The sequence below is a fragment of the Lepidochelys kempii genome, chromosome 15, assembly GCF_965140285.1.
Source record: "Lepidochelys kempii isolate rLepKem1 chromosome 15, rLepKem1.hap1, whole genome shotgun sequence".
Taxonomy (NCBI): Eukaryota; Metazoa; Chordata; order Testudines; family Cheloniidae; genus Lepidochelys; species Lepidochelys kempii.
The window spans coordinates 25,754,642-25,779,336 of NC_136394.1; the positions used below are offsets into that span (position 1 = coordinate 25,754,642).

The following is a 24,695-nucleotide window of genomic DNA, read 5'->3' on the forward strand; positions in this document are numbered from 1 at the left end:
TGTGGATTTGAATGCGTGAAGGGAATAAGCATGGTGTTGGGAACTGAAGGCCTGAGTTCTAATCCTGGCCCTGCTACTAATCTGCTATGAGACAAGGTGGGTGAGGTAAAATCTTTTATTGGACCAAGTCCTGTAGGTGAGAGAGAAGCTTTTGAGCTTACACAAAGCTCTGATATCCCGGGACCAAAATGGCTACAACAGCACTGCATACAACTATTAAGAAAGGCCAATTTCCATTTCCAATGCTAAAAAAAATTGAACAGTGTGGGGAAAAGTGTGAACAAAAATTTGGCATTCAAGAACACTTCCTTAATCATAAAAAACCTTACCTTAGCTATTGTCTGCATTAATTTGACTCATTAGCAGAACCTGCCTGTTTGTTAAATTGTCTCCCCTTACCGGCTACAATCTATAATAAAGCTATTAGACCCATGAACACATTTTATTGCTTGTTTGAGATTTACAAAAGAATACAAAACCAAGCTTTCCTGCTACTAAAATATAACAAACAGATTTCAGTATAAAAACAGTTACAAGTCTTCAGTTATCCATCATGTAGTCTTGTCTTCACACTGAAAAGTTGATTGCAAGCAACTGCTGTAGACTACCTGTCAGTATTAGTTTTAGAAGTGATTTGTGATGTGGTTGTCTACATGGAAATACCTTCAATTAACTGGGGAGGGGTGCAGTGACAGGCTATGTTGTCACCTGGATTCACTTCAATTAACAGAAATCTTGGTTCTGAGCAGTCAGAAAATAAAGGTACCAGATTTCTTATTTGAAATCCTGAAGTGACAAAAATCACTACCCCGGAAGCAAAATGTGGTTTCAGAAGACACATCAGCCACCATTTTCAATCTGGGGTGTATTGCTGCATAAATTAACCTTGTGCATCCACATTTGAAATGCTGAGTACAGGGCTCTTTGCACAGTGAGCAGGGCTTAAATTCTCACAGAGTATTGCCTGGAGCCCTGGGGGAGGTGCTGGGTCTGAAAATATTTACAGGAGCTGCTCTGCTCCAGCTGAATTTAAGCTCTGAGCGTCAGACAATTCATTCTAACATACAGCAGGGGGAGTCCATTATTTTTTGTCGAAGTATAGTCAGACTCCAGAGACACATTTTTTCACACTGCAATAACCATAACAAGGAAATAAGATTTCAAGGTCTGTTCAAAAGTGTCTGGCAGTTCAGATTTGGTTGGTGGTTTGCCTATTGGCTCCCCCTGCAGTATATAGCCTGTGCCATGCTCTCAGCAGTGGAGGAGGCTAAGTACAAAATCACTGGTGTAGGGGGAAAAAAGGCTGCTGATCAAACAATGTCTGAAGACAACCCCACTTCCCGTTTGAAAGCCTGATGTGGCAGTGTGCCCAATGCCCTGCCCCCCCTGCAGTAGAGAATAAACAGGATGGGGAGTTGGAGCCAGTTCCCTAAGCATTCTGTACTGAAGAGCAGTCACATATTCCTATATACTACACTTCCTAGTGACAGAGAGAGACTGTGTTAGGTCTAAAACATTCCCACCAGTGCAGCAGGGGAGACCTAGGACCTGAAACTGACTGGACTTAAGAGATCTACAATGAAAGTGACTATTGTCCAAAAACAGCAAGAAAGGGGAAAAAAGACATTATTTAAATAGTGTTCTCAAATTTAAATGTTACTAGTGACTCAGGAGAAGGAATTTTATAGTATTTAAACCAAGTCTCTCTCTAAATTAATTAATATCTCCCCAAAATTTCTTATTGCTGTAGACGTTTTAGCAATAATTATTACATGGTTATTGTACACCAAGATTGTTTAATTATCTTAACTATAAACACAGTGAAACTATTCCCCTGACGTTGATCCATTAATAAGAAAAAAGTTTGCACCCTTATTGCCATCATATATATTAACTAGTTTTCCCATGTATGAGCCCTGTTCCTTTACAGACATCTAAACATTGACAGTTTAAAACTAAATTATGCCTCTTCCTTTGAGTACTTACCCATGGAGAGACATCAGTTACCCTTTCTCAGCCTGCCCTATTGTTTAACTCAAATGGCTGCAAGAAAAGATCAACTTCCTACTTTAAAAATGTTTCACAGTTCCTTAACGTTTGTGCACGACAGTACTGAGACACACCTACATTTACGTAAGATTCCTATTGCTGATAAATAAAAAGTCAATCAATGAGCTGCTCCAATCTCTTTCCGTAGAACCGATGTGCCACATGGCACCGTTAGCGTTGCTGTAGTAACCCAACTGGTCTGGTGCTAGGAAGGAAGTGTAAAGTCATGGTGTTCTTCACACATGGCCAGCGGGAGAACCAGCCGAACAACACAGGTGTGCCAGCTTGAAGGCAATTCTCATGTTAATCCAGTTAGGATCTGTTAAACACAGATATAACAGCGTTGGAATGTCTACATCATGGTACGCGCCTGCACAGTCCGAGCCCAGCAGGAATAGGAGGGGCAGGAATCCTAGCCCTCTCCACCGAGACGAAGTGTACTGTGGCTGGAAGGCGACTGCAGCAGCCCACTCCTCCTCTTCCTTTTTGTGCTGAATCAACTTCTGTAGCCCCCTAGAAATTTACGAGGTGGGCCTGAAAAATGCCGTCCTGCTGCTGCTCCAGCTAAAAATGCAATGTGGAAAAAAAACGTTAATCAGTTCCGTTGGTAAAAGGCAGCATCATCACCAGCGCGAACAGCAACCGCCACAGCTGGGTCCTTTCAACAAAGCAGTGGTGAAAGCTGTCAAAGTGCCCTCCTGCCCCATTCTCTGAACCACAGTAACCATCATCACAAGGGGAACTCCCTGCCCTTTGTCTGGAACTTGACTGTAGGTTGTTTGGGGCAGGGACCTACCTAGCCCCCAGAGGACAGGTGCACTGCTCCTCCATTCCTCTCCCCCCCCCCCGCCCCGCTTAAGAATTCGTGGCTGGGTGGGAGGACTGTGACCAGACACCCCCTGGCCTTCATTTGTATAAATCCCCCCAGTTTATTGATTGAAGTGTATTGGGGACTATTCATGCTGAAAACAGACTGCATGTAGCAGACATGGGGTTGGACTGGGCTCAGCCCTGGGAACTGCAATTCCCGTGTTCTAATTCCAGTTCTGCCACTGACTCGCTGTGTAGTCCCAAGCCTGTTGCTTCACTGCGCTGTGCCTCGGTTTCCCCATCAAACAAGGATAATTAAGACACAGCAACCACCAGGGGTGTTTAGTTAGCACTGCTGAAGGGGAATGGATCAGAGAGAATACCTCACAGTCCTGTTTTAGGGCGTAGGCAGGTTTCTGAGCCAGTGGTGGCTTCTTCAAGATGCTCTGTTTTGGAGCCATAGCTGGTTTCCCCTCCCCCTCATCTGGGTCTTCGTACACCCCAGCCAAAGCGTAATGCTTCTTCCTCAGCTCGCCAAGACGAATTCGCTCATTCTCCAGCTTCTTCTCTAGTTCTAGCACCTTCACCTGCATAACAAGAAGCCCTTTACTCTCTAACCTCAATATGCTGGGTGCACACCACTATGATCCCTCTAGTCATAGACGGGGACTGTTCTCCCATCACATTATGGTTTATGAAGCTCTCGATCATGGCTATGTTCTTTTCCAGGGCTGTAATGGGGCCTAAAGTACTTAACAGTATCATAGGGATCTCCTACCCCAGAAATGCAGCCATGTCTGGGGTAGAACGTGGCAGCCATTCTGCACCAGGATCACCATACATTGAGGTTAGCTTTAGGAGGGGATGTGACTAAGACATTTCTGCTGTTGAACCACAAGCTGAATTTTAGGCAGCTTCAGTATCCCATCGAAATTCAATCTTGGCTAATACAGTCTGCCATATACTCCTATTCTAGGAGACTGAACTCTTTGGCAACAACTGGACAAGGTCATTTATGTTGTGTATCCAGTCTCAGCAACAAAACAGAATAGTGTCTGCTTAAATCCATACCAGAGATTCTCAGAGACTAGTTCTGAGAGGATGGCTGGGAGTACTCCGTTTGCTAGATGGTAAAATGAACCCAGCCCTGTTTGCCTATTCTCAGCAAGGGGTGCCATACCTGTGTCTCCATTTCTTCCTTCTTCAGTTTGATTAGCGACATGCCAGAGAAGTCCATAGTATCTTGTGGGGGGAGAGGGAGAGAGAGGGGGATTTATCTTGTAGCTTACAAGGATCATGTCCCAACAACAATACAGAACAGAGCCAGCTGGACACACACAATCTTTCACACACACACTCACTTCAAATAGGTGTGGAAAGTGCTAGTGTAACCCACTGGTGAGTGTGTTACTGACCCTCTCTCTGTGCCCAATCCACCGGTGATGCAAGTATGTCTCCACCCCAGGTGCAGAGCCATGATGACTCTAGCTAGATCAACCTCTTTTAGCTTTGGAGTTCCCTTGTTCGATCCCTGGTGTGTCAGCGAGGATGGCCGTTGTCACACTACTTCCCTGGAAACCTTATAAACAGGGACCCAAATATTTATGGGAAAAGACTGAAAAGTCTGATCCTGTAACAGCTAATTTTCTCTTAGTCCCTGTGGAAGTTATTAGAAATCCCTTCCTATATTGTGTCTCCATTATGGAATATTTCACATTAAATGAATGCTAAACTATTAAAAATTACTTTTAACAGTCAATCGCTGAAAAGTTGTAAGAAACAAGAGCAGCTGGTAGTTGGCGTGAGACTGCAGGATAACGACACTCATCTCATCCTGGCTGCATTGCAATTTGGTCCTGTAATTCACCGTCTGTAGTTCAGGCAGGCCTGAACGGTTGGTGCCTAGACAAAGTCCCTAAGATGGCCCTGTGGAGGCTGTAATAAGAGCAGTGGTGTAGATGTGTGGTAAAAATGACTGACTGTGCTTCCCAGAGCCCAAAGAGAGGCATAGGACGCTGCAGGCCAAAAGCCCAAAACCTCAGAATGTGGGAATCCCAAAGCACTTAACACTGATCTATCACTCCATGTCTATGATTTAGTCAGGGATCGGTCCTGCTTTGAGCAGGGGGTTGGACTAGATGACCTCCTGAGGTCCCTTCCAACCCTGATATTCTATGATTCTATGACTCTAGTCTCCTCCCAAAAACCCTGTATGCGTGCTTAGCAGAAAGCATATAAATTATCTGCTCATTTGAAATGCACATATACTGACACTTGGAGAGCTTAAAGTTCAGTGTGAGAGTCATGGGGGTTTCAGTGCAGAAATAGACAAGGCTCTGTTTACACCTCACCTTTGTCTTCAATCTGCTCTTGTCCGGACTTAGTGGAAGCCACAACATTGGCAGCCATTTCATTTACATTGCGTGAGCACTCCTGGAGCTCGACCAGGTTCCTGCTGTTCTTATCGGCTTTCACCTGCAAAGATCAACCAGGTGCTTTCAGAGTTACTTAGCTACAAAGGAAATGCAAAGAGAGGCCAGTCTTTTGTATATATGTAAACACAGTTTCCACGATATGCATCTGAGGAAGTGAGCTGTAGCTCACGAAAGCTTATGCTCTAATAAATTGGTTAGTCTCTAAGGTGCCACAAGTACTCCTTTTCTTTTTGTGAATACAGACTAACACGGCTGTTACTCTGAAACACTTCCAAATGTTTGTGTGAATGGAAAGCTGAACTCTTTAGATTCTACTCAGAGCTAAATGAGACACAGCTAAACTCCAGAAATGGGGCAAGATATCATTTGCTTTTATTTGAAAGAATCTCGTTATTTTTAAGAGACACGGCATCAAGCAGGTTAGGCCCAACCTCTAGGTTTTGTTTTTAAAAGGTTATTAGAAATGTTTTTTAAATTTTTTAAATCTAAACATTACTGCAGCAGCATGCTGCTAGTCCATAAGAACCTGAAGATTAAATGGACTAGAAGCAAACGTGAAACTGACTAGTTTATTTTCATTGTCCAATGTGACCAAAATAAGTGAACTAACAAAGCATCAGTGGTGAAAAATAAAATAAGCTTTTAACATACTTTTAGTTTTAATCAACTAACGTTGCAAGGCAGATAAAAGGACCCAATATCTATCGACCTAGCAATCATTTTTAATCTTTAAAAACCTCTTTTGTCCATATATATTGGAAAGGTGGCAGAAAATGGAATATATATAATCTCCAACACAGATGTCTACAGTTATTTATTCTGGGGTTTTGTGTTGGTATCAGAAATCTTGCTACAGAGTCAGCTCACAAGGAGAGGCAAGAAGGTTTTGTATCTTCTTTTCAGAGGCCAGCGCTTCTGGAGATGAAGGATTCAACATCTCTCTTAAAAAAACCCATGGTTAAATTGAAAAGTAATAATTCCTCTCCAAGAGAGAGTTTTGCTTAGCCTGCACTGATTCTGAAGGGGAGGCAGATCCCCCCACCACACTGACACCTAGAGGTGTCCCCACCAGAACAACAGAGGAGAGAGACACTTGTCACAGCTTTACACCTCTTTCTGTTCAAAAGTTTACCTTGGATGCAGCCACCAACTGGGCTGTGCTGGCTGCAATCTCACGGGAGCAGACAATCAGTTCTTCATATTTGCCCATATGCAGGACCACTCTGTCTGCAGATTCCCTAGAATATAGACCAACAGTGAAGTCTGATTAGAGAAGCCTGACATAAATTTAAAGTAGGGAAGTGCAAAGCTATTTATCCTTAGAACTCTGCATGTGGCTTTAAATAATTGCTTGCAAAGCTTTTCTTTGAAAGGGCTCATGTATAGAGGAAACATGCTAAAACCCCAGAGTCTAGAAGTACTTGAAGGGTGTAAAAACCAAGGAGGAAGGGGATGATTAGAGTGGTCCTGGATTCAGGCTATCAGAAAACGAAACTTCCTTGCTGTGAAATGTATTAGGCTGTGGAATATTCTCCCACAGATTCAATCCTACCATTTACGCCAATCAGAATGGAGGTCAGCTCCTGGCAGGACTGAGTCCTACATTATTACTACTGTTTTGATTGTGGTAACACCCAAAATGTATTCAATATTTGCTAACAAAAGGAAGCAAAAATCCTTCCCCATGGGACAAAACATCTGTATTATTAGGGGTCAGTGACCAGAGGCAGGTGGGGCAGCAGACAGGGAGACAACACTAGCTGTTCAACTGATTGAGGGGCTTGGGTACAGAGAACTGGGCTCCTAGGGCATACAGTCGATTTGGTCAGCTCTAAATTCAGTTGCTAGGAAACCAGAGCTCACACTGATTACAGGTTACAGCATATACAGAGGTTCTGTACACCCACAGTGCAGCACCTACTGAGAGTAACTTCCTGTGCAGTGCATGAGAACCATTTCCAATCGGTGACTATTTAAAACCGACAGGCACTGCAGATACCTACACAAGCTGCGTGGCTCCCCATCCCACAGCTTTGGAAGCAGAGATCAAGCCTTCTGTCCAACGGGAGTTCTTGGCATAAAATTCTTGTGTTGTTGCTGCCCCCTGTTGTCACAAAAATGTTAGGTTGCATTTAATAGGACACACTTTGCACCAGTTTCTAAATAAGCGATCAACATATCAAAATAGAGGTCACATTTTCAAATTGTTCTTCAAAGTTTCAGCTCCCCTGAATACACCATACACAGCATGCCCCAGGGCACCGTGGTCAAACAAACGTATGCGACCAAAACCATAGAACATGCAGGTGAAATTTTCCCAACCCTGTGAGGCTCCTAAATCCATATCCAGGCACCTACCCAGAAGTGGCCCAGTTTGCAGAAGTGCTGTGCCCAAAGTCAATGGGAGCTGCAGGCGCTCCACATCTCTGACAAATCAGGTCACATTCACTTAAATATCTAAATCTATAATTCTAGCCCCCCCAGGATTGAAAATTTTGACTTCTGTTTAAAATAGACCGGATTGAGTCATTGCCATCCTCTGTACCTTGACCAGGCTTGTTAAGATGAGAGCAAACATCTCCTAAAAGCACAAGTTATGGATGCCTTTTTCAATAAACACCCCACATTTCACGGTGTACAGTCTGCTTTAGAAACTGTGACGTTAGGTTAATGTTTGCACAAGTCGAGCAATTTTTGAAAAAAATTCCTCCAGTATTTCATGTCAACCCACAAAGAGGAGTTTCTGTATGGTCCCAAAGTGAGCCTTACCCTTCCACTTTCGACAATCTCCTTCTGCAAGTTGGTAGATGTTATTACGAGAAGCCTAATTGCCTGAAACAAATCAAAGCAGACAATTGTTTTACAAGGATTTTATAAAGAGCAATTGCTCAGCCATCCATTTTAAGTTACACCACATATTTCCAGGAATTTTAACATAGGTTTAATATCAGAAGTACCGACCTTCATCAGATCAGTGCAGGAGTTCAAAATTCTGTCGGAAACAAGGAGAAAATATTTAGCAAGTTTGATTCAGGGAACATCTTCCGGGTGATTAAAATAAAATGGAAATGAAACCGGATCAAGGGGAACCCGGTTTGAGGGACCCCAGAAAACAGCTTCAAAACAGATGCAGCGATGTACAGTACGTGTAGTTTTGCAGTAAAACACATTTGAGCCCAGCATCTTATATACTCTGCGTGAGGTAACGTTTTGCTTGAACTAAGAATCCAACATTGCTGTTGTACAATAAGTGGTGATTCTACTAGGCACATGAAAGGCAGGCTTGTCAATAGAGACACCACTACACAGATGGCTTCATTTAAAGAGAGCTATGTCCTCATTAATAGCTCTTCCCCTCAAAAACAGAAGCTCCAGATTCCACAAGTGCTGACTCTCCCTTAGTTGATGCTTTTTACTCACCTCTCGTTCACTTCCAGTTTAACACCAGAGCTTTTATTTCTGGCCTGATTCATCATTTCCTGTTGAGAAGACAGGAAGAGGTGGTTAAAAACTGCCACCTGATTGGCTGTGGTAGGAAAAATAAAGGAAGAGGGTTTCCCTTCATGAGATCCTGCCAAACGAACTGACGTGGTCAGGTCTGAGAATTCTGGATCCCTGTCTGCCTCGGGGGCCTTGACAGACACTCAGCTTTACTGGGACTCAGGCCAGAAGTCTGTCACACAGATTTGCAATTTTTTCTCTGCTAGACACAGAGTCCACAGTCTTCATCTCACCTCTATTCTTCTGACAGCATCTTCAATCGCTGCTGAGGTGAAGGACATTTCCTTATCAACCATATCACCCAGCTCTTCCTGCTTGATGTCTAAGCTTTTAGGTCTTAACTCCTGGCAAAGGGAAGAAAGCGACAAGCCAGTGTGAAATCAGGTGCCAGGATAAAAACTTTCCTAAAGATTTCAAACAAACAACTAGCAAGAATCTCTCTTTGGCCTGGAAAGAGCAAAACCTCAAGAACAAAACTCTCCACAAAGATGAAGAGCTGGGAATGATCCAGATGAACTAGATTCTTGCAGTAAATATATCAGAGGAAGCTCACAGAGATTCAAAGGGTCATAAAGGAAGTTTGGTTTTCTATTTAAAGAAAACACTCCGAAAACAGGGACAGAACTACACTTCACAATGGTGCCATTCTCAGCCAGCAGGAGTGCTGCAATAGCTTTCCAGAGTACACAGAAGGCAGAACAGCTCATTGTTCTATAAGTTAGCAGCATATTAATGTATAATGCTAGTGGGGATTTGGGGGCAGGAGGGTGTATGTGGCTTTGCAAGTTTTTCCACAGTTTCAGGGAGCCACTTACTGGGCTAAAATAACTTGATCTGGTCTAAGGGTATTTCCACTGAAATGCTACCTAAGATCATGTTATTTCAACCTCTATAAATGGCTCCTAGAATTAAAACAAAGCACACGGGGAGTTAAAAAAAAACACCAAATACAAAAATTGAGATATTGGACTTTGATCAGGTTCCTGCAGAACTCAAATGCACGGGAGAGAGAGATTCAGGATTGTCCCCCAATCTGCGCTTGTACAGCCCCCAGCACAGTGGAGCCTGCTCCTACATAAGGAGGGTGGGTGCTACAAAAATACAAATAGAATTAATGTGTGAAGGCTCCAGGCTCTCAGTGATGCCTTCACCAATATTACGTTCATTTGGGGTTTGTTCTTTTAATCTAAAAAGAAAAAATAGGCATTTGCTCCACATTAATATCTAGACAAGATCATAAAGAATAAGACATGAAACCAATTCCAAAAGAAGGTTTCCTTTTTCCAGCGGGGGCTTGGAATGCTGAATGAGAATTCAATACACACTTAGATTTTAAAATGTTACCAAATACAAACACAGAACTCCTGCCCCGTGATTGCAAGAAAAAGAAATTAGAGGGGGGTTTAAATACAGAGCAGAGGAAAGAGGTGACGGACTAAGGGAGGCTGGAATACATCACAGCTCTGGATTTATGGTGTAGAACAGTGAGGAGGGAGGGGCAGCCATGGATGGAAGCGGAGCAAGTCCCTCATGCTAGCACTCACCACAGCGAATGCATCATTGCCTACCAGTCTAAGACACAATGGTGGGGTCCTTTGGGGGCCTGCTGGTGGTACCAAGAGCAAACGCCCATCAGGACGAGACTCAAGGAGGGAGATGTTCTGGGACCTGGAATAGTCATTTCTGAAGAAGGTAAAAATGCCATGTCTAAAACCCAACCCAGTCCCCAGCCTCGGGTATAACAAGCTGGAAGGATCCGACAGACTTTCCAGCAAGAGAAAAAAGTGAAAGGTGTTAAGCTCCTTGCTGCTAAGCACTAATCTGCATTCATCTCTAGCCAGCAGAAGCCACATCCTTGCAGAGCAAAGGCTTAACTTTGCCGCTATAACTAGAAAGCAGGAAACCACCAGGCTCTGCCATGCACGTCACCGATGACAGAGGAAGCCAGGGGGCGCCACTTGCAGACACTGTATTTCGTTTGCATCTGAATCATCTGAGCATCCTCTTACTTGCATGTCTCAGCCCCAGTGGGTTAAATCCATTCCTGGTGTGGCTTCTCGGGAGAGGATGGAGTTACACCAAGGGTGGATTTGTCCCAAGACAATGATGTGTGTCTAAGATGAAGTGCTCCTCCACGAGAGTAGCCCCACTTCCAAGAATCGCTCCCTACCTGGCCCAGTTGAAGGATGCCCTGTAGAGTTCTCCTCACATCGTCCGGGTTTGCCTGTCTCAGCAACTGCTTATCCTTCAGCTCGTTCAGATACTCCAGACTCCGATGCCCACAGTCCCTGCAGGTTTCAGTTAATTCTGACAGGAGAAAGAATCTCAGTTACAGCAACGGATTAAAAAAAATGCAGGCAGTTTGTTTCCTTTGTGCGAGGGGGGTATGGTCTAGTGGACCAAGCACAGGACTGGGGGCCAGGAGCCCCTGAGTTCCAACCCTGGCATTGACACACAGACTCTGTCTGTGGCATCGGCCTCAGACACATTGGGTGGATTGAGCAATGTTTGTAAAATGCTTTGAAGAGTGTGATCTTGGTGCCACGTATTACAGTTGAGGAGAGAAATTAAACAACAGGAAAGACCCCCAGCCATAGGAGAGAGTCAGGTGAACAAACAAGACGAGGCAAGAAATAGGGAGGCAGCGTGGTCTAGTGGCCAGAGCACTGGACTGGCGCTTGGGAGACATGGGTGGCTGTGGCATTAACTCATTGCATGCCCTTCGGCAAGTCACATTGTCTCTCCGGGTCTGTGTCCCTGCCCACCCTTTGTCCATCTTCTCTAGTTCACATGGAAGCTCTCTGGGGCAGGGACTCTCTCACTACGTGTTTGCACAGTGCAGCCCTGATCTTAGCTGATACAGCAAGGTGCTAGTGTCATAAAAAATAAAGGAGAGCCTGCTTCAGGGACGGCTTTGCATTCATTCCTGGCAAAGAAGGAAGATTGCCCGTAACGTTCAATTAGTGCATGTCCAGACAACAGAAAGGAAGACCTGCTGAAGCCTGCACCACATTTAGTAACCGGAGAGAGGCCCTGAGTCAGATCTGCCCTCCCCAGCCCTAACCAACACGCAGCGAGTCACTCAAAACCCCTCCAGCAGACATGAACCTTCCTGCTCATCATCAGATGCGCCCCTCGCGGGGCTAAGGCTGCAGCGGCACGAGAAAGTACCGGCTGCACGTGCATGTCCTCTTTCCATCAGCCAGGCGCCGACAGCAACAGTGGGTCCTGCCACCCTCCCACATTCCATGTGGGTTGGGAGGCTCCCAGAGGCCCAATGCACTAGGCAAATGGAGGGCGGGTTGTTTTCAAACCTGCACCAACCTCTGGCATCTGCTGATTACATGGAGCTGGAATGTGGGCATGTTTGAGAGCAGGGGAGAGCCCATGAACTAGTCACTACAAGGCATTAGATGTATTAGCTGGTTGGGTCTCAGTCCAGTGTCTGCATCACACAGGTTACCAGCACCTTTGGCACTAAAGGGCACCATGCTGGCAGAGAGACCAAGGCCTGACTGGACCATTGAGACCAAAGTCCCCTGCTCCCACCAGGGCGATCTCTCACATCAGGTTGGAGGCACCTCAGCAGGGTAGTGTGGGGGATCCTGCACTGGCCCGGGCTACACCATGGCTGCCCTGGGAGTGGACAGGACGCAGGGCTGCCTGGCTGATGCCAGTCCTCACTGCACCAGGATTTTTGAAAGCGCCTAAAGCAGGCTTTGGGTTAATTACTCACTGTCAGCATGGTCAGTGGGTGCCATGTGGGACGTGGCACTGCCATTCACGATGGTGTCAGCGGTCAAGTGAGCAAACTGGGCCAGGGCTGCTACCAACCCAGTGGCATCTATCGAAACAAAGAGAGACAGGCCACAGGGTGAGCACTGGACACCGATGCTCTCACACAAAGGTCCCTGCACCACAGAAACGTTTCGGGGACCATTCTAGGCGGGAAGTTGCCTGCTTGGTGGCCATTGGCTCACTCTTTTCCTCCCCTATACTAAACGTTTGTCAGCGACCCCCAGAGCAGAGAGCGAAGGCTAGTGTCTGAAGCACCAATGCTCAGAGCTGGGACACACGGTGAATCAGTAACCGCCTGGCAAGCACAGAGCTGTCCACGCACAGGCCAGGGAGCCAGGGACTCCTGTACCCTAGTCCGAGCCCCAACATTGACTCACTGGGCGACCCTGAGTAAAATCACCCTGGACAACCTTTGCACAAACAGGAGCCTGATGTTGAGGCCAAAGGGACGTCTGCACTTAAGTCACTTGGCTCCCTTTGGAAATTCCACCCGTGGGAGCCTAAATATGGATTTAGGAGGCTGAACTATTTTGGCCTTAATCCCTCCAAGTCTCAGCGTTCCCCCACCTGGGAACAATAATCCTTAGCTCCCAGATAGAGAGGTTGGGACTTGAATACCCTGAACACAAGAAGAGCCTCATTAGTTAATTCACGTGCATGTATTAAAATGTGCCCGTCAGAGCTCTGGGCTTGCAGGCACTCTCCATAGAAATGACAGCCCAGGGCTAGCACACCCCATGCTCCCCAACCCATCCACAACCAGGAAGTTTCCAGCGCTCTCACTGCCCAAATCCCCACCTCCTCCCTGCATGACTATTGCTGCTTCCCGGCGGGAGCCCAGCCTCTCAGCACTGGGGCAAAGTTACAGGGTATTGAACGTAGGGTACTGAACGTGTCCCGTTGCCGTGTGATTTATTTACACCTCACGGATTTCACAAACACATTAAGCACACGGAATTGTTCAAGTCTGGACCAAATCGCAGTGACCACGCCCAAACTTCCTTGTCTGCCCATCTCAGACGCGCCCTCCCGCGGGACTGGCCTCGGTGCCAGCTTTCGATCTGGGCACACAGCACCCAGGCACCTTTACCTGTCATGTTGGTCATATACTGCGCGTGCCCATTCACCAAGGAGTTCACGGACTCCAGGGCTGCCTGCGCCTGGCTGATGAGGTAATCTGCAAAGACACCAAGGGTCAAGTGAAGGTGAGGAAGGGGTTACATGGGACATGGGCCTGAACTAGGCCACGTACCTGCCTGAACAGTCCAATGCTTTGGAGGGTCTGGATGTTGCAGCTAGGCCCCACATCAGGAGAATTAACCTGTTCCTGGCTTTACGGGCCACACTGTCCCACCCTGACTGCATTAGTAAGATCATACCTCCGCATACTGAGCAAGGAGTCGCAATCCAATCGGGGGCTGAGCCTTTATTTTGCCACAAACCCTTTTGAGTGCTACAGTGATTTTGAGATGCCTCCTTTTTACTGAAGCCCAACACTCCTTCAGCTGTGACCGAGCTGCTGCTGACCTGAGACCCCTGGTTCGGAAGGCCCTGCAGCTATTCGGCACCAAGAGCCATTTCCAGACCTGCATCTGAGCCTGGCATCTAAGCCTGGGCACCCAGAAGGGCACAGACATTAGCATGGAAAGTGGATCTAACAAACGTTCTGCCGAGGCTTGGCTGGCCAGATGGGGGCGGAGGGTGGGATCAGCATTACCTATCCCTGCCTGAGGGGATCTTCCCTCTCCTCGCACTCCAGCATCAGGTGTCCAGTTGACTAAGCCAAAGGGTGGTTCAAGCAGTATTAGGGTCTGACTCACGAAAGGAGGAAAATTCTGTGTTGCAGATAATCCACCTCAGGGAAAGCCAAGGAGCCCAGAACCCCTCAGGCTCAATATTTAGCCAAGAAGACGGTGTCAGGGAGGCTTATGGGGCAGTGTCACCCACTGCCAGGGAGAAGGCACAGAGCCAGCTCTCATCTGCAAAGCTCGGCTTTCCCTGGCTGCCAACAGCCATCAGCCGAACAGCTCCCTACCTGGAGAGCTGGTGCATTGGACGTGCAAGGGGTCATCTAGCTTGGCAATGGCATCTTGGATGATGTTCTCTGACTCCTTCACCGTCCCCTGGAGCATACCGAACTGGTCATCCAGAAGCTTCTGCTGGAGGCTCTGCTCCTGGTTTTTCTGTAGGTTGTAAACAAAAGACATTACACATGCTGTAGGGTCTCAGAGTCTCTCCCAGCCTGCAGTTGCAGGAACTGCTTTCTTCACCTCTGCAATAATCATTTCCCCTCAGCAGTGCCCTTCCTCCCAGGGTCTCAGTGGGCTCTACAGACATTGCTCCAGAGGCTGGTGGGAAGTATAACCTCCATTTCACAGATGGGGAAACTGAGAAGAGGTAAAGTGACTTGCCCAAAGCCACATAGGGAGTCTCTAGCAGAGCCAAAAGAGAATCTAGGGTATGTCTACACTGCAATTAAAAACCCGTGGCTGGCCCGTGCCAGCTGACTCGGGCTCACAGGATTCAGGCTACAGGGCTGTTTAATTGCAGCGTAGACGTTCGGCTCAGGCTGGAGCCCCTCTTCTCTCCCACTCCTGTGCCTCACTCACAAGGCCAGCCTTCACCACGCAGCCACACTACACTCCAGTCCAGGAGAGGGAATGAGAAACGGGCTTCGGCAAGCCAGGGGGTTATCCAGCACGAGGCCAGAGTGAATCTTGGGGATACTGAGGAGGCCTTTCGCTGCAAGATCATACAAAGCCCAGATTAATGGCAGAGTCAAGAAGAGATTCTCAGCTCACTGCTCTGACCACTGGGCAATACTCCCTCCCAGAAGGGCAGAGATGTGGAGGGGCTTGGTTTATTGCTGGCTGCAAATCACCTGGAGATCTGCCCATGAGAGAAGCTGAGTCACTGTGAGTGACCATTCAGGTTGTAAGGGGTTCACCATGCCAGCCACGTGACCTTCGCAGTCTGGCCAAAAAGGTGGTTTCTTTGGCGTTAGGTAAATTCATTCCACACTGGCTAAGCCTCCTGCCTGGCTCTTTTCTCTGCCTGCGCATCACTTGGGGCCTCAGCAGGTTCCGAGGGATGCTCGGGAAAGGGGCTTCTGCCCTGAGATCCTAACCATTTCTCCCCAGTACCTTTTCCATGAGTTTCCCCTGCAGCTCCCTGATTTCTTTAGCACTCCTCTCTGCCTCCTGGTTCAACAGCAGCTCCTTCTCCTGAATCAGGCCCTTTATGGACAGCAGCTCACACTCCTTCTCGCTCACCGACTTCCTCAGCGAGTCCTTCTCAGCATGCAGGGCTTCCACTTGGGAGTGGAGCTCGGAGCCAGCCTGAAAACAAAGCAGGAAGATCCAGGGTCTCAAAACTGCTCTCACACAATCCAAGCCCTCAGCATAAATCTCTGCCTGCTCCACTATGCACCAGGTACCAACTAACCCCCATGACAGCCAGCCATGGGGGATTCTTGGCTTTCTAAAGATCTGGGAAGGAATTCAGTGCTCTTAGAAAGTGATGAGGGACAGCCCCAGACACAGAGACCCCTCCCGTTATCCAGCAGCAGGGCAAGCTTCCCTCAGACTGTTCTCCTGGAGAGACCAGCACAGGGAGTGGCATGAGATCACCATGGCCTTGGCCTCTCAACTAGTTAGCACCTAGTCCAGTGGTGGCTTCTGCAAAGAGGACATGCACCAAGTGGGAACGGGCCTGGGACCCACCGAATTCATTTACACACAAGCCGTTGGTCAGCCAGCCACAGCCACTGGAGTCAGTGCCCTAGACATGAAAGATTTACAGCCCATGATGAATCCCCTGAGACAGCCCATCCCCATGCAGCATCTGGGGTGAGATTCTGTGCTGCTTATCTCAGAGGCGCAGCACAGGACTCCCAGCCCTGGGCGAGTGGGCCTACAGTGGCTTTAAGCCGGCTCTGTGACCTCCGAACCCTGGGCTGCTCCAGGGCTGGACTGGCCTCCGCGGTAGCTTGGGGTGGTGCCGGGCGGTCTGTCTAAGTTACAGCAGACTCCCAGGGCTGCCTCATGAGCCACAGCTCTGCCCGGAATCTCTGCAGTGCTCCTTGCTGTACCCCAACCACGCCCTCTCTGCTGAGACTTGCAAAGGGGGGCTCACGAGGCAGCTGTACGGCTGTCTTACACAGGACCTGTGCTGTGGAACCCCGCCCCTGGAGAGAGAGGGATCTTTCAGGGCCCCTTTATGCCATTCCAGCCCCTTTATTCGCAATAGAGGGGTTGGCACCAGGGTGACGCTCTCGGGGTTTATCCCATGTTCCTTATAACTCCAGTTCTCCAAGCTGAGGTCCATCTACAGCCTGCACAGTCTCTGCAGTATATTCAGGTTGCCACCTGGTGGATTGCGCACTCAGAGAACCTGGTTTTAATGAGCGTGGGGAGTGGGAGAGGAGATCTCTAGGATCTGAGTGGGAGCAGTTGCCTGGCGCCCTGTGTGTCTGAAATGCTGCCTAAGAAAAGCAGGAAGTCTGCCAACATATTGTGTGGCCATCTACACAAACACACAGGGGCAGGGCATCCTTCATTTCCTTCTCCAGCAAGTCACAGGGATGCCAGAAAGTCCCCCACAGTTGAAATGCATCACCGGGAACTCTCTTACAGGCAGGATTCTGCCTGGAGTCCAATTTCCAGAGCTGCTAAGCAGCCCTGGCCCACTGCTTAGCACCTCGAAAAAGCAATCCCCTTCGTGGGTGCGCTCGTACCATCTGTGCCATGTACCTGCTTGGAATTGCTGAGTGAACTCTGAATCTGGGTCAGCTCTTCTTTCTTGGCTTCCAGTTCTCTCTTCAGCTGCTCCATCTGCAAGGTCTGGTCTTCAAGCTACATTTGCAGACAGACAGACAGATGGGAATCAGAGAAGGCATCAGGATAGCTCTCCAGTTTTACTTCTATGCCCATTTACACAATGGCTTTCTACAGCTCTGCAACCCAGGGGGCCACAGGCAAGGCAGGGCAGGGCAGCCTAACTGCTTAAAGAAAAAGGAGCTTACATTTTCCAGAAGTGACTAGGGATTTTATTTGAGACACCTTAAAGGGCCCAATTTTCAGCAGGCGGGTGCTCGGCACATTCTGAATACCAGGCTCCCATAATCTTTAGTCACGTCTGAAAATGTCGACCCACCCTGGAGATTTCATGGACAGACAGACAATGAATCTGGAGGAGATGTGGGTGAAATGTGCCTATAAACCACCTGACTGCCGAGGAATCTGGGCAGCGACAATCTGGTCGTTAGGAAGGGTTTGAATCACTAATTGCCCTTGAAGGCAGAGGGCAGGCTATGTACTGGACACAAGGAAGAGTACTAGACTGTGTCTCGATCACACACGCAATGGGCTAGTCGGGGGACTGCTCTCTGCTTGGAGAATTTCAGTCCCATTCGTTCAGGCAGCTGTGCTGGAAAACACAAATGCCAAGGGCTGATTTTTCAGAGATGCTGAGCGCTCCCAGCTTCCACTGACCTCAATGTTCAGGGAAGGCTGCCTTGGTGCTGCAGGTGCTCAGCACCTCAGAGAAATCAGGCCAGAGATGATCACTTGATCTCAAAGCAGCCTCTTATTTTGTGGCTGCCAAACCAGCGAAGACACCTGCGTGTGCAGGAGCAACACGGCTCTATGCACCATTTTTTCAGGTACGAACACGTGCACACGCATTCCTGCAGGAACCAGGCCAGCCCTCGAGGCTATTTTGGTCAAAAGCAAGGCGGAGCTTTGGGCAGCAGCAGACATACCTTCATCTCCGACTCCCGCTTCACCTGCTCCATCTGAAACGCCAGCTGCTCTTTGACACGAGCTACTTCTTCCTGGCTCTGCTGGGTGACTGTCAGTTGCTTAGCAGTATCTGCATTCTGAGCACAAGAGAGGAGGATTGGAGAGTTGTTTCAGTATATCAGGGGGGCGTGTGTGTGAGGGGTGGGGATGTGGAACATCCAAGCACCACTGCTAGGGTTGAAAGCGTTTCATGGCTCATTCAATCCAGTCGATTCAAATTCCAAATTCCTCATTTGATCCTTCGCCTCTTTAGTCAGGCCAATGAGCCCTGGCAGGAGCTGTATTTTGGACAGCACTTTGCATACAAAGTACATATCCCAAAATACTGCGGGTAACAGAAAGAAAGAAATTGACAGGCCTAGGCAAAGATAAAGGGGGTCATGGAGAGACATAGAAAGGCTGCAGATGGCAGGAAGGGACTCTTGAATTAACAGTGCCGAGACTGCAGGGACGGATAGAAAAGAGGCCAGGGTTAGAAGGCAGTGGCAGCAGGGGAGTGGAACAGGGAGAGAAAAATATACAAGCTGATTTCTGTGACACCCTCTGGTTCCGCTAAAGCCCCAGCCAGCCTGTAGCCACACTAACCAGCCCTCACCTTTCGCAGCAGCTCTGCATGCGTGTTGATGAGCTCGCTGTGTTTCTCTTTCAGCTTGGCATAGCGCATTTCCGTGGCGCTGGCTTTCTCTGGCAGAGGCGAGAACATTCCCAGTGTTAGTTACACCCAAGAACTCCACCCCAGCGATTCAGTACTAACCAGCCTTCTCTAACCCACAGCTGCTCACACACAGGGAAAACACAGGAGAAAAGAACAGCAGAGACTAGTTGCTAAACACAGGGGCATCCTCTTAAGCAGTTTGATCCAGTTTGTTCCCATCACTTTGACATAAGCAGCTAATGGCATTTCCCTTAAAAATATCTGGTCAAACACACTGCAGCTCCCAATAGCGATACTGCAGGTTTGGAGCTGTTCCTGACGAAACAGTGAATGGCTGCATGGAACATCTCTCCACAAGGGACAGCCCTGGATTCAGCCACCCATGGGCACCAAAGGTTTATTTTAGTTCTAGGCCCCTCAGTTCATGCTTTCCTTCTCTCTCTCAAGTCCCTGAAGATGTCACCTACTTTCAGCTTCAACGTAAAGCCCCTGCGTCCGGCTGCTCTCCAGCTGTGCCCTCTGCAGTCGCTCCACCTCATCCCGGAGTTGTTCGTTATCCACCAAAGCTTTCTGCTTTTGTTTCCGTTGCTCTTCCAGCTCAGCCTCCAGGCTGTTGATCTGGGCCTTGAGCTGCGTGATGTACCGCTGAGCCTACAGACACAGCCAACTGCAGTTACCCACCCGACTCAGCGAGCCTGCACGGAGTGAGCACAGGGCTGGGGGCCAGGCACTCCTGAGTGCTAGGGGTGGCTTCGACAAAGACTCTGACAATGGCCTGCTCTGGATTCCCCAGAGTCTACATTGGCCTGTGAAATCCCCAGCGAATATGCTAACACACCCAATATGACACGGGATCTCTGGGAATGGCACTAGATCCAACTGGAGAGGAATATATTTTTCTAACTGCAAAATTGTCTTCTCCCCAGTACACTGAGCCGCCCAACTGGTGACACATTCAGCGAATAATTTCAGGCCTGTCACCCAGCTGTGGTAATCCGGAAAGTTCTAACATGAGAGGACACGGAGCAGTGACAGAGGACAGGAACTGGGTTCTGTTCCCATCTCTGAGAGACTTCGGGCAAGTCAGGCTCTGAGCTATCATGTGATACAAGCCACACCATCCTGTTCCTTCTCCACCCCAGCTCACCGCAGTGCCAGGCTTTACCTCCAGTTTAATTTTCTCTAGCTCAGCTCGAAGCAAGTCCACTTCTTTCTTTAGGTTTTCGATTTGGAGATCCCTGGGAATAAACAATGAGCCTCATTACTAGCCCAGAAAGCAGCAGCACCCTCCTAACGTCAGCTGACCGCGGTCCCCCTCACCTGTCATCCCGAACGCCATTGGGAGGGCCGAAAGTCTGTTCAAATATATCCGACATGTTCTGCAAAAGAAAAATGGCACCCGAGTTAGGCTCAGCCCTCCAAAGTGTCTTACAGGGGTTGGCCTAAGTCTGATTGGGCCTCGATCGCCTGGAAACCAATCACAGAAAGACTGGGAAGGCGGCCAGGTTAATCTGTTTTGCACACAAGCTGTCAGTAAAGCCAGAGACAACAGTTGCAAGAAGCTCAATACCCTGGCTATAGGAGAGAGCACTATTCATGCCACTTACTCCCTACTGGGGCTCATCCACCCCAACAGCCTCCATGACAAACCAAGGCTCTCAGCCTCCTGCCAGCCACTCAGATTACAATGATGTGAAAAAAATAGCCCCTTTCTACCACCATGGTCCTTGAAAACATTGTTAAACGTCAGTGTCCTTCCAAATTAGAAGGCAAGGAGCTTCCTAAATCACTGGGTCTGCATCCCATGCTGCCATCAACTTCCCTGCCCTAGACAGACTTTGGTTTTCTTGCCTTTCCAACACACCCCTGAGAAGAATCTCTGAGCTCCCACCTGCTGTTCCCCTGGAGGAGCCATACTGTCCCCTGGAGGAGCCGTACTGATCTCAATTAAGTTTTCTGGTTCTTCGTCTTCAGGGGCCTCCTCGGGGATGACAACCACCGGTTTCACATGTTCTGCCAGGGCAGACGCCCGCAAGAAGTTAGGGGGGCTCTGTCAAGACAACAGAAAACCAGACATGTTTCACCTGGTTGTGGTTAAATGAACTGAACAGAGCACCCAGAGTACAGCCCCGGGGGGGGGTGAGCACATTGCTAGATCAGAAGGGTATTGGGTACCATCATGATAATGTTCTGTTAGGCCTTCTGCACCTCAGGGTATGGGAGAGAACAAGATAGTCCAGTGGTTCTCACACTATGGCCCCTGGCCCACTGGCACCCACAGAGCCATTCCTGGCGACCTCTGGAATTGAACACTTTGAGAGCCAGGCAGCAGGGGCAGATCCAACGAGCGTTTTGCTCTCTCTGACAGAGTGGCCTGCAGAGTGAAAAAAGGGGGGAACCCCTGACATGGACAACCAACCTCCCCCCGGCTGATTGTCCACGGTGCCTGTTGCACTGCTGCCTTCCTTTGAAAGTTGATGGGAACAAGACTCACTTTCAATGTCTGGCATCGTTCCGGCCATCGGATCAGCCAACATTCCCTCTCTCTGAACATGGAGCCAGCTGGCCATCGCAACAATCAAGGAAATTCATTGCTGAAGCTGAAGACTTCAGACCATTGAAATAAAGAGACTGCAGGACACACTCCCTGCATTGCTGTGCGATAGGCAGCCATTATAGGGAGAATTAAAGCTCAAGCGAGGCACCTCTAGCTCTGAATTCCCTTGCTCTTGGACTCTGAGGTGCATTTGGACACCTGGAGAGCCATGAGTTGCCCCATGGCAACTGAGATCAACAGGGTTACCCATTTTCTACCCTGAAGTGCCTGGCTTGGGTTGCCGTCACACCTTCTTGTTTCAGAGACCACTCTGCTTTCCATGCACTGCACACACTTAATAGACTGCAAGGCCTTTGGGGCAGGGTATTCTGTAAAGTGTAGTGTATGTTTCTGGTTCTGTGGCTAAAGACATCAGCACGCAGTAAGGAAAGTGGATGGTACCTCTGGCAGCCTGGGGATCTGGATGAGCCGCTTGAAGTACAACATGTCTGAAGCCCTTTTAAAGAAGTTTTTGAGGCTAGAGAGAAGAAAACGGAAATCATTAAAATGGGAGTAGTGGGAGCCTTGGTGAATGGAGCATTCGGAACAGCTGCGAGTCACTACCCCGCACTAACGCGCCCTTCGTTACCTGCGGAACTGCTCATGGAACCGGTCTCGGTGACCTTGCAGTGTATCAGCTGGCAGACCTAGAACAGTCGAGGAGATAAAGGAATTACCAGCCCAGCCTGATAAACACAGCAGGTGCTAAGGCGGTGCACAGAGCACAGTACCACCCAGTGCTTCAGCTGGGAAAGGATCTTTCCATACACCTGATCCAGCTAGCTGGAAGAAACTGCCCATGAAACACTGGGTGAGAAAGAGACCTCTGAACACTCCGGAGAAAATGTACTAAAATGTGATCTGACCCTAAACTACTTTTAAAAAAAAATCCAGGTAGGCTCAAGGTGCTAAAGCCAGTCCCCAGAAGTTTTCACGTTTGGAGATGCAGTTTAGTTACTGGTGCCTCAATGGGAATCCAACCTATTGCCTGTCAGATGAAAGTGATACAGGAATTCTACTGTGTTCTACCCCAGCTGTGGCTGCAGCTGCTGCTATATCTCTTTTACGTCTCATGGGGCACTGGAAGGCTTAGCTAGTGAGTGCTTGTGAATCATTTTGCGCTATTCAGGGGGAAGTTACTCTCAGAGTCCAAAGTGTTCAAGAAATGTACATTTCATTAAGTTTGTCCATAAAAGCTTGGCCTGGAAATTGGGAATGCAGGGTGGGAGACGGCCATTTGTGTTTCAGCCAAGCTTGGTTTGATCTTTTAATCCAAGTGGGAAGCATAATGCTGAAAGGAGACGGGGCTTTGACCCTCTCATTTCCTGGGAATGTGGAGTACTCAGGTTCCCAACCTCCAGGTGAAATCAAACCCTTCCTCGCGGCTCCCTGGAGAACCAGTAACAAAGCATGTACTGCAAACAAGGGAAGTAGTCAAAAAGTCAGCAATGGAAACAAGTGGACTATAGTCCACAATCAGAGCGCATACTTTATAAACCTTCCGTACACACAGACAAGCCTGATAGTGTTACTGAGCTGCAGGGATATGAAAACTGAAAGCTGATTGCAGGGGAAGGTGCTCTGGGATTAAAGTGTATCTTTACAGTGGGGGAAGGGCCTTTAAAAGGCATCAGAAACCCAGGCATAGGAATTACTGCTCAGCTCAGCACTGTCACATGCAGATCCCTGCTTTAACTCTTCCAGCAAGAGGAAAGTGAAGCTTGACCCCTGAAATCAAGCAAATGGCCTCAGGTGAGAGACCATCATGAAGGGAGACGTTTGCAAAATGCACCATGGGGCACCATGCACATGGCTCACATTAGTTATCTTAAGCCAACACTTGGGGTTTAATAGTGTAGCTGGCACCAAGACACGGGGATAAAAGGATAGATTAATGGCTCATGTAAGGAATTGTATATTAGCAATCACCTACCAACACTCAGTGACAACCAGCAGCATGCACGGACCGGAGTCCGCTCCAACCTAGCACCATTTTTAAATGCAGCCATTGCTAGAAGTGCCTGTCCCCACCAGCCAGAAAATTCATGCGAGAGCCCTGCTAACACCTTGGCTGTCAGCCAGCCTGGGTCTGGTCTCACAATGGACAGGCCCTGAAACAACTGGATATTGAAAGAACAGATTCATAGATTCCAAGAGCAGAAGGGACCGTTAGCTCACCTAGTCTGACCTCCACAGAATTGCACCCAGTTACCCATGTCCTCTGCTTACACAGCCGCATGGCTCCCCTGTCCCGTGGGTAGTGCACTGAATTAGATATTAAGCCACACAGTGTCCGGCACAGTCAGAAAGCCTGGGGCGGAGGAGGGAGCAGGGGCCTGAAAGTGTTTATCACTGTCGTGAGGTGAAGGGTGCCAAGCTACTGAAGACATTTCAGTGCCACAGATAAAGCCAGCTCAGTGGTATAAACAGGAAGTTGTTGCAGGTTGGCACCTGCTAATGGCTTTAACCCGGCACCCAGGGAAGCTGAACTGCCGCAGGTGCAGTGGTGGCTGCAAGTGGCAGACGCGACCGTGAGTTCAGACGCCAGAGGGGCAGAGCTTCAAGAAATCACATGCGGGGGGGGGGGGGGGGTGACTCACATGCGTGGAGCTTGAACATTAACTGGACAGTGTAGTGATAGAGGTGGCTGCAGTCCTGGATCACCTGGATGAGAGGAGCCAGCCTGCACTGAACAGACGACATCTGAGACACAGCCATGGCGGTGTTGAGCTGTCTGAGAACTGCAGGAGGAAACGGGGTTAGGACTCTGCAAGGGTTTCATCTGGTAAGAGGTGCAGTTAAATACAGGCTGCCCGGGGGCATGTTCAGGTAGGATGGAAGGGTCTCACTGACAGGCTGCTCCCAAGAGAGGAAGAACGGCCTCCTGGGACACAGGAGATCTGGCTTCTAATACTGGGCCGATCACAGACAACTCCTGCCTGCGTCTATCTACTGCTACTGGGCAGAATCGGGACCAGAGGGCGAGACCTGCACAAATGAAGTCTTTACCCAGTGTCAGGTTACAGTGAGACAAGTTAAAAGCCAGTTCA

The 24,695-nt window shown here is 48.5% G+C and overlaps 1 protein-coding gene across 1 annotated transcript in view; it reads right to left on the minus strand.

Moving 5' to 3' along the window:
* Positions 1-106: 106 nt before the first annotated feature.
* The window catches only part of HIP1R (huntingtin interacting protein 1 related), a 58,887-nt gene continuing 34,298 nt past the window's right edge, over positions 107-24,695 (minus strand). Inside the window, exons 8-32 of the mRNA XM_073313582.2 lie at positions 24,246-24,386; positions 22,235-22,292; positions 22,048-22,123; positions 20,941-21,099; positions 20,370-20,428; positions 20,215-20,287; positions 19,517-19,700; positions 18,990-19,078; positions 18,355-18,471; positions 17,345-17,446; positions 15,737-15,931; positions 14,629-14,776; positions 13,684-13,770; positions 12,532-12,639; positions 10,966-11,102; positions 9,029-9,139; positions 8,715-8,773; positions 8,256-8,286; positions 8,064-8,126; positions 7,298-7,398; positions 6,427-6,532; positions 5,211-5,334; positions 4,040-4,101; positions 3,243-3,446; positions 107-2,613 (exon numbers count right to left, since the gene is read on the minus strand). Of these exons, the coding sequence (XP_073169683.1) occupies positions 2,563-2,613; positions 3,243-3,446; positions 4,040-4,101; positions 5,211-5,334; positions 6,427-6,532; positions 7,298-7,398; positions 8,064-8,126; positions 8,256-8,286; positions 8,715-8,773; positions 9,029-9,139; positions 10,966-11,102; positions 12,532-12,639; positions 13,684-13,770; positions 14,629-14,776; positions 15,737-15,931; positions 17,345-17,446; positions 18,355-18,471; positions 18,990-19,078; positions 19,517-19,700; positions 20,215-20,287; positions 20,370-20,428; positions 20,941-21,099; positions 22,048-22,123; positions 22,235-22,292; positions 24,246-24,386 (2,645 nt within the window). The 3' untranslated portion in view covers positions 107-2,562. The remainder of the gene's footprint in view (positions 2,614-3,242; positions 3,447-4,039; positions 4,102-5,210; positions 5,335-6,426; positions 6,533-7,297; positions 7,399-8,063; positions 8,127-8,255; positions 8,287-8,714; positions 8,774-9,028; positions 9,140-10,965; positions 11,103-12,531; positions 12,640-13,683; positions 13,771-14,628; positions 14,777-15,736; positions 15,932-17,344; positions 17,447-18,354; positions 18,472-18,989; positions 19,079-19,516; positions 19,701-20,214; positions 20,288-20,369; positions 20,429-20,940; positions 21,100-22,047; positions 22,124-22,234; positions 22,293-24,245; positions 24,387-24,695) is intronic.